This window comes from Phalaenopsis equestris, unplaced genomic scaffold (genome assembly GCF_001263595.1).
Source record: "Phalaenopsis equestris unplaced genomic scaffold, ASM126359v1 Scaffold000364, whole genome shotgun sequence".
NCBI classification, from domain to species: domain Eukaryota; kingdom Viridiplantae; phylum Streptophyta; class Magnoliopsida; order Asparagales; family Orchidaceae; genus Phalaenopsis; species Phalaenopsis equestris.
This window is the reverse complement of record NW_018164806.1, coordinates 1420-11376: the sequence shown is the minus strand read 5'-3', so window position 1 is coordinate 11376 and position 9957 is coordinate 1420. Positions and strand designations below refer to the sequence as shown.

At 34.3% G+C, this 9957-nt stretch overlaps 1 protein-coding gene across 3 annotated transcripts in view; it reads left to right on the top strand.

The window, feature by feature from the left end:
- Positions 1-8925, top strand: part of LOC110026304 (cyclin-J18-like) — a gene marked incomplete at its 3' end in the record, with an annotated part of 21579 nt that extends 12654 nt beyond the window's left edge. For 2 of the 3 annotated variants that reach the window (XM_020727191.1, XM_020727193.1), the window contains 2 exon segments: positions 8234-8360; positions 8439-8499. In XM_020727191.1, coding sequence (XP_020582850.1) covers positions 8234-8360; positions 8439-8499 — 188 coding nt within the window. 3 annotated transcript variants of the gene reach the window in all.
- Positions 8926-9957: the final 1032 nt, after the last annotated feature.

Sequence of the window (9957 nt, the reverse complement as noted above, 5' to 3'; positions counted from 1 at the left end):
AGGAAGGACGAAACTAATCAGTCATGCACACTATAGATTCCTCGACAATGATAAAGGATCGAGTTTATTCAGGATTCAACATATTTTTCTCAAAACTTTGACATGATATTAGAGTCAAAATTTTGCCTTTACCACCGGTAGTTATTGGAGGAACGTTAAGGCTCAAGCGGGAAGGGAGGAACTATTTCTTTCCCTTTCGCCCATCTAAGGATTTTTATCCGCTACGTTTGCTTCACCGTCTTCGATTCTCCTTCTACTGCTTAGTCTCGGGCTGCTCCGTCCTCCTTAGTTCGCTTCGGTTGCGCAGTCCTCTTTCGATCGTCGACTACGACTATGTCCTCTCCTTGACGTGCCTGGGCTCTCCGGCTGGTGCTCCTCCTCGTCAGCGAACAGCCAGTCGTCGACCTTCTCAGCTCTTCCGGAGACCCCTTCCTCCCTCGCGCCAGCCTTAGAGCTCTGGTCCTCTCCTACTCGAAGCCTTCCTTGGGTAGCTGGGAGTGGTGGGAGATCGAATCTGTAGCTCGATGGACAGATGGATGGCTTCGGTGGTTCCCAATTGTGGGCTATGAAGAATTAATAGCATTTGGATCGTATGATAGGACGCGAATTCTACTTGTGGGCTATGATCAGTAGCATTTGGATCAGGACGCGGATCCTACTTGCAGGCTATGATCAATAGCATCTGGATCGTGTAACTGAATCCTATTTGTGGGCTATGATCGGTAGCATTTAGATCAACACGTAGATTTTATTTGTAGGCTATGATCTATAACATCTGGATTGTGTAACTAGATCTTATTTGTAAGCTATGATCGGTAGCATTTGGATCGTGTAACTAGAAATGGATCTTTCTTGGGCTATGATTCGAATTTCTGCTATGATTCGAATTTCTGGACGACAATAATAAAGGATTTCTTGCTTTTCTTTGCTCAAATCATGTTTTGATTCAAGAGTTCCTGAGGCTTCGACATTCTCGGCTTCGGCACTCAAGGCTTGAGGATTTTTTGTCTCGAAAATGTAAAAGCTTAATTTATATAGGATTACCTCCATATGATACTGACAAAGGATGTCATTTACCCTTTGTCAATCAGGAAGGACAGAAATGAAACAGCTAAATTAGTAGTTTTCTATAATTAGGAGCTTCTTTATTTAAATTATTTTCACTGTCTTTATTCTAATTTATTTCTCTTTTAGATGAATATTTAGATTAGGAATATGTATTATTAAGTTACCTAAAATAGATTCTATAGAATATTCTGTACCTAAAATAAATTGTAAGATTATTATTTAATTGAATGAGAACAAAGGGAAAAGGCATGGAGCCTATTCAGATTTCAACCAAATTTTCTCAAAACGGGGCAGCATCAGGTGTGGGAACAGCTGCCAAAGGGGGGTGACAGCAAGTGGTGTAGGAGGTGCTGCAAGAGGTGTAGCTGCAGGTGGTGGGGGAGGAGGCGCCACAGGAGGTGTAGCAACAGTCGGTGGGGTTGGAGGTGTCAGAGGAGGTGCAACAGTTGTGGAAACATCGATAAGAGTAGACGACCTCCGTTCCTGCTACGGTAAGTGGTCTCAAGGGTCCCCAGAACACAAGGTCTATGAGATGGTTGACCGCCTGCACTACTTGTGGCATCTGCAAACAAAAGAATGACATTAAAGATATTAGTACTGGCAGAAAAAATAATCATAAAAATAAAGAAACAGTGCAGTAAAATTAAAACACAAGTAACGCTATGTTTAAAAACAAGAAAAGCAAGAGTAAAGAGCCATGCTTCAAAATAATAAAAGTAAAAGATAAAAGTAGTAGTAATAACAACTAATCTAAAATTTGCGTACCTATGTTATTAAGTTCCATAAAAAAAACTCGTCGTTGAAGATGAACCTAAAATTTCTTCTTCATTCTCTTCATCATCCTCATCAAAATCATGAGCAACCTCTTCAAAAATGCCTCAAAACAATAGAAGTAAAAGACAAAAAGTAATAGTAGTAACAACTAATTTAAAATTTGTGTACTTATGTTATTAAGTTTCATCAGAAGAACTCGCCGTCGAAAATGAACCTAAAATTTCTTCTTCACTCTCTTCATCATCCTCATCCAAACCATGAACTACCTCTTCAGAATTCTATGTAGTATTTTGTAGCGCAATAGTTACCTCTCATAAAAAATGAACCTAAAATTTCATCATTTCTGTCGTGCTGAATACAGAAATTTGTCATACTTTCCTCTTGGTGAATTGGTTATATAGAACTATGTAGCTCAATAGTTTTCTTAGGTTTATTCTTCATAACCACAACCCAACCAATTTTATACCTTACTCTTTCAGGGTATTGAATGTAATAAACTTGTTTAGCTTGGTGTGTCGGAACAAAAGAATCAAACTTTGCTCATCGCCTGTTCAATTTGACCTCAGTGATATCATAAGATTTGAATGATTAGGTTCCTCGATTCGGAACAGAATCTAACCACTAACAGTTGAACAAGTAGACAATGTAGATGACATTACCTGGATATTTCAATTGAATAACTTTGTCAATTATGTCGTAATAGCAAATCTTGTTGTCTGTGTGCATGTTTCCTTTAATAGCGACATCACAAATATATGTCTTCTTCCTTTCACACCAGAAACTCATATGAAATATATAACTGTTTACATTAAATATTTTTCATGTAGTCACACTACGAGTAGACATTTATAACCCTTTACATCAAATATTTGTCATATACTCGCACACCAGAAACTCATATGAAATATATAACTGTTTACATCAAATATTTGTCATGTAGTCACACTACGATTAGACATTTATAACCGTTCACATCAAATATTTGTCATGTACTCGCATTACGATTAGGCTCATAGGCAAGATCTAATAATCTCTAATCCATGATTTTGTTGGTTATATTGTGAACCTATAACAAATATATATGTATCATTAGTGCAACTTTAAATACTTAGATCATATTACGCACATGTGATTAGAAGTGTTCATTATACGTACGTATAATTTGAACTGTATTGGAAATTCTGTTTCCAAATTTTTGCTTTTAAGAGACTCATCTTCCATGTCCAAGTTGTCGATAAATAATCTACTCACAATATTGTTATTTGTATTTTTGAATTGGCCAGTATATAAATAACATTCTCAATAATAAATGAGTATGTATTAAGTTTGGGGACCGTGAATCCTACTGTATAAATGTGTGAACTTTGTCACAATTCAAAAGGACATACAATGCAGCTGCTCGAATCTCTTTATTGGTTAGATATCGTGTGTCATGTCTCTCTGGTGGCATTCTGATATTTGATATATGGATATTTCTGGTTGTGGAGATGTCACATACAATTTGAACTCTTTAATGACCTTGGTCAAAATAATATGAGCAGAAAGTTATCATCTTCTGCAACAGATATGCTTCGCAGATCGATCCATCGGGATGTGTTTTATTCTTAACAATTTTTTTTATTTTTTTTAAAAACCTGCAGCACATAAATTTTACATTGAGTATGGTGGTCGTTTAGTGTGAAATAAAATGCTACTTGTAATGTATGCATCAGGAAGACATACATCTCGAATGAATACATTCATTCGTACTGCACTGGACCCCCTAGTATAGCCTCATAACATAGATGTATAGTCAAATGCTCCATATATTTGAAGAAATTATGAAGAAATATCCACTCAAGCTTACAAAATAATAGAGGAACACTCACACAAGATGTTTCAATGAGTCAACTTTCAGTGTTCCTGCACACAACTTCCTGAAGAATATATTAACTTCGATCAAGGGATCAAGCACCGGTTTTGGCAGTGCATGAAATCCAATAGGTAATTGGCACTACAGAAATATATGACAGTCGTGATTCTTCATGCCAAATACCTTGCATGTTTCCAAGTTAAAACAACGGCTTAAATTTGAAACACAGCCACCGAAAAACTATAGAGAATTGACCCACTCAAAAATAGTCTTCCATTGATCTGATGCAAGAGAGTATGCAGCTTTAGAACTTTTTTTAATTTACCTCCATTTGTCTCTTAAAGTTCTAAGGTCCTCCTTTTGCAACACTCGATCAGGTTCATTCTAGCTTACACTATCTTTTATCTTACCTATGATATTCATCATAGTGTTGAAGATGTTATCAAAAAAATATTTTTAATGTACATAACATCAAGATTATGTCTATTAAGATTAGTCTTCCAGCATAAAAGATTTTAGAATATATTGCGCTTCGTCCAGTTGTGCGTGACACTGAAATCACGAGGATGAGTTGAAGTTAGCTTTGGTCTCTTGTTGATCTTCAGGACTTCACTGATCATCTCAAATATTTCGACTCCTGTAATCCTGAGGGGTGATCTTGATCTCTCAATTTTGTTTTTAAAGAATCCATCTTTATTCCTTCTAAATGGGCAATCACGATTTAGAAATCTTAGGTGTCAGTCAAATCATCTCTTTTTTCTACCATGTTTTAAAGTAAATGTCTTTGGCATATCCATGCAGTAAGGATAAGTCAATTTTCAGTTGTGCTCCAACTAGCTAGCATGCCATAGGCCGTGAATCACTAATTGTCCACATAAGAGCCGCTATTAGTTGAAAATTCTGCTTCGTAGCGATGACATATGTAAGCACATCCGGCTCCCATAATATGTGAAGCTCTTCAATCAAAAACTGTAAGTAGACGTCGATTTTTCCCTTCGAGCTATGTGGATTTGGTATAATCAATGTCAGAAATAAGAATGACACGGTATTGCACATATCAGGGGGCAAACTGTACAAAACGATGATCACTGGCTAGCATGAGTACGTGGTGAAGCCATCCGCATATAACCAAAGTCTAACATTGCATACTTCAGCTGTAAAATCTTGTAAATACGGTTGAAATGTCTCCATGCCTCACCATGTGACAGATGATTCATCGAGTTAACATCAACAGATCCAGTATTGTGCCAAGTCATGTGTGGGGTTGTACATATGGAAGCGAACAATCTTTGAAGCCGGGCTATGAACGAAAAATAAAAGTGATGCTTGTATGAAGTATTTTTCTAATTTTTATTCTTTCTCCCTTTTGTTTGAATCTATCTACACCACAAAATCTGCAAGTCATTTCGACTGCATTAGCCTTTTAATAGATCATGCACCCATTAACACAACAATTGTTCTTTTGGCATTGTAAATTTGAAACCAAATTTTTGTTCTGTACAAGTCATCCGACACTAAATTTCCCGCAAGATTAGTCTCTTTCAATAAAGTTGCTACCTGATTAAATGCTCTTCTCGGCATGTTATAATCATATTTGATGGCCAATATTATCGGCATCACTGATAACTCTGTATGTGCAGTGCAACCATCTCATAAAGGTTCTTATGAAGCATTTAGTAAGTCAGAACCTTTGCAATTTGTTATTAGGGTTTAGGGTGTTAAAACCGTAAACCCTAAACCCTAATTTGTTATTCGGTGTTTCCGGTTCGTGTTGAACACTTCCAACAAGTTGAGCTCTCTAAGCTTCATGAATCATTTATTCATGTGTCAGGATCAAATTCCTCTGCAAAGGGGGCATAACTTGTCGAGACACCTCCTTGATCGAACTGAACTTCAAGTTTTTGCTCATCATGTGCATTCTAGTACCAATAATTATGTTTGAATCCCTTGCGGTAAAGATCCAACTTAACTTATTCGGGTGACAGAAGTGTTTGATTTCCTCGTAATGATAGATGGGAAACTGTGATGCCACCTGCACGAATTAATTAATGTCATTCAAGAACTCATATATGGGTTTTTTTGTACTTGATATAATTTGTTATACATCCAAGCTCTCAAATTACGGATATTCATCTGCAGCATACTGTAGTTTTAAAGATCAATGCAATTATTACGAAAAATAAAAATGAAAGACTTAGGCAATATAAATATGAAAATTTAAGTTCAGATGTATGAAAATTTATTGGGGTTGGTCAAATGAATCCTTTTTATCCATATTGTCCTATTGAGTGTCAAAACATCTACCTTTTTTAAAATAAGTCAAATCTGAAACATCAACTCTCCTAATTCGGTCATCAGTTAGTCAATGATTGATGTGACCAATCATTTAAGGCGACTCTCTAATTTTGTATGCCATTGGACACACTCCAACTGTTTCATAGATATATTCGTTTCAAATTTTGTCTTTAAGTGTAAAGCCACTCATCCACCTTAACGTAATAGATCTTATGCATTCGGCTTAACCCTTACAATAGGTGTTATGCATTCCTTCACTTCAACCATCCAACTTGGATTTTTCCAATAACATCCGCATCTATATCACCATTGTTTTCAACAGTTGACCCGACATATCTAGAATGTTCATTCTTTTTAATAAATTGATCATCCATTGTTATAACCCTGTTAGTAAATCCACAACTACGAAAATTTCATTTAATATATTTAGTTTTAGGTTTACTCAAACGAAAACCTTTAAACTCTATGGTTGACCTTCACAATTCAAGATTTTCATGAACTCTCTCTAGTGTTATCCACATGTGTGGGTCTCAATTCTAGTTTTCTAAGATGGTCAATAGGAATTTCTAGAGCTAGAATCTAGGCTCTAAGGAGGAGAAGACAATACCTCACAAAAATGAGGTCAACACCTTCCTAGCTAGCTCTAATGACGATTCTATTGTGAAGTTTCTTACCGAAGACCAACGAACCCTTGAGGGAGAGGGAGAGGGAGAGGGAGAGGGAAAGGGGATAGGGAATGGGGGAAGAGGAGTTGCGCTGGAGGGGAAGATGACGCTTTAGGGCAGAGGGGGAGACGAGCGGGATATAGAGAGAAAAGAAAATTGAGGTGTGCGCGATTAGTAAATTAGGTTATTTGAACGGGATCTGCATCGGTCTAATTAGACGCTAAGTAAAATGTTTGCGACATTTTTTCGACCCTAAGTAAACGCAAAATTCGTGGCAAATCCAAGAAAAGTTTTGTTATTTCCGAAACCTTTATATCGACGAAATGTTCGACGTAAATAGGACGTTAATTCTGACACATGTCATAAATTATATTTCACCGCTTAGTAGTTGCAAATTCAACGCTAATATGTGTTGCGTCGGAAATATCCGACTCAAATATCAGACGTTAAGTACATTTACTCATGTAGTGTAACTAATTAAAATAATAATTTATTTAAAGTGGGTAATAATTATCATGTTTATGTTAGATTTCTAGTTTAGAGTAGTGAACGTCAAGACAAAGTAAATAACAAATTAATCGATATCGAGATGAGTAATTTTACTTTTATAGTATATTGAATTGAATATGACGAGCAAAAGAATGATATGATTGTATTGCTTGTTTTTATGTGCATGACTGATTATAATGGAGTCACTCTTTTATGGTATCAGCGGGGAATGCTAAGGCACCCGTGCACGTATATGAAAAAGGATATTAATATTGAAGTATCTTAAGTGATATAATTTTTAGACGATGTTTCTGTGAAGATTGTACAGTTATAGAATGATATAGATATATTATTGATATATTTAGATTCATTGAATAGCATCAACTATATATATATGCATATGTGTGTGTATTAATTATTAAAATTTTAACTGACATGCATATTATTTTTCTTTTCCCTTGTATTATTATAATTTAATAGTATGAGTATTCAACTCACTGTTATTTGAAATTAACTTTTCAAGTGTAATTAGTTAATTAAAAAACGAGTAATAAAAAAAATAATGTTTATAAAAGATGCGGATAGCCAGTAACAAGATAAATTTAATTTAATTCTTTAATTTAATTTGATTAGCGACTCTTTTATTAATTAAAATGTTATTTATATAATAGATTTAATTTTTATCGTCCGATCATCTGTTCTCGTTTTAGTTAATTCCAAGCCCCGGGTCGGGTCGTGATAATTTAAATCTCAGTTTAGATATTTGCGACTAAGCCAACACATTGACTATGAACGTGTGTTGTTTAGAGTTCATTTGATCCTCGTTGTAATTTTTGAAGTTTTAATATGCAATATGTTAAGACTGTTTGAGTTCTATTTGAATGTCTCATTATGCAAATATTGTGTCAAAAATTGTGGGTGATCAGATGTTGATTTTTATGGTCCCAACAATAGTACTTTATGAATGATAATAAATTTAATGGTTGTAGTGAACTTGCATAAAGTTCTTGTTATTATTATTATTATGTCGTTTAACGACATGCATTTGACTTTTTCCCCTCCTTTTTTTTTTCTTTCAATTTGACTCCAGGGAGTTATCAAAAGTAGGGAACCTTGTAAGCCTTGAAGTTTGCATGGAGATCATGGATCTTCTTTATGAAACAGAGCAGACTTCAATGCTATTCAGCTCTCCTCATGCTCTTTCTGCATCCATTCTTGTATGGTTGTGTATTGTCGTTTTATGTTTCACTTCTCACTTCTATTCGTGCATTTATTTTTGTTGCAAAATTTTGTAGGTAGCTGCGTACTTTTTCATGGTGCCCAAGCAACAGTGGGAGTTCCCTCTTCTTCCTTGGGGTAATGTTTCATCCATTCCTTTTCTGATTTCTTTTATGTTTATACATTAGTAAATATTGAGCAATTATTTTAAATGTGACGCATTTAAAGCATTTCCATGATTGACTTGTATCTGAGTATTCTTTTCCTTTAGACTGAATCCTTTCTGTAAAATCTTACTAGAGATATTTAAAATTAAATAATATTTCATAATCTATTCATACACTACTATATTGTAAATTGGTAAACGAATAAGATTCTAGGGATCTAACAACCTTTTTTTTTCCTATTTTCTTTTTTTAGGATTTTATCATTTGGATGGATACTTTCAACGACAAGGATTGAAAGAGGGGGACAATCGGAAAATATTGCATATTTACTAAATTTCAGTATTACATGCATGAAGTTGGTAAGAGGAAGCAAATATTGAAAGAAAATATAATAAAGGTGAATATCTTCTATAACCCTAAAAAAAGAAAAGATTCTAGGGATCTAACAAATTTTTTTTCTCCATTTTCTTTGTTTAGGATTTTATCATTGGGATGGGTTCTTTCAACAAGGATTGAAAGAGAGGGAGAATAGGAAAATATTACATATTTACTAAATTTCAAAAGTAGTAAAGCATAAAGTAGGTAAGAGAGCAAATATTGAAAGGGGATGTAATAAAGATGAATAAATTCTATAAAAAAAAATATTACAATAATTATTAAAAACAATCCTGAGATTCTCTTGAGAGGAGCATGATCGGTTTATCAAAAAGAGAATTATTTAACTTGGACGTAGAATCCTCAAAGGAGATTTTTTTTGTTGTCAGCAGAATTGATGCATTTATATACATAAATAGAAATAATTGAACATAAAGGAAATAATATCGAGTATATACTCAATCAAGAGAATAGGTTACATAGTAATAACAGTTCATGTTAAAATATCCTCATTATTAATTTGCAAATATGGTACAACAACATTTTCTCTCTTGTTGTTACATATATATCATAATGATTCAACATGTTTTGAATATTTAGAGAATTGAAGTAGTTTCATAGCCTTTGTAAAGATCGGTGCTAAGTACTCTTCACTAGCAACGTGAGGATTCATGATCTTCTATGATACAATGACATCTATGATGAAATTACAAACTACTTTAATATATTTTTGTTCTTTCATGAAATGTAGGGTTGCTTTCAAGTTGATTGCGTGATTATTACACTTAAGAATCATATGTTGACTGATAGGATAGCAACTTCAATTTTTTTAATTACACTTTTTATCCTCATCTTCAGATATATATTTATAAGTACTAACATATGCTGCATGGTTAATCTTTATTCTAGAGTCACCTTAAGAAGAAATCTATTTATGATTTTTTTTTGTAAATAATTAAGTGTTATTCTTATTTTTTAAAGTACATGTTGTTATTGCAAGATTATAAGCTGTTGTGTAATTAAATGTAACTTCTCTCATTACATTTCTGTCCTG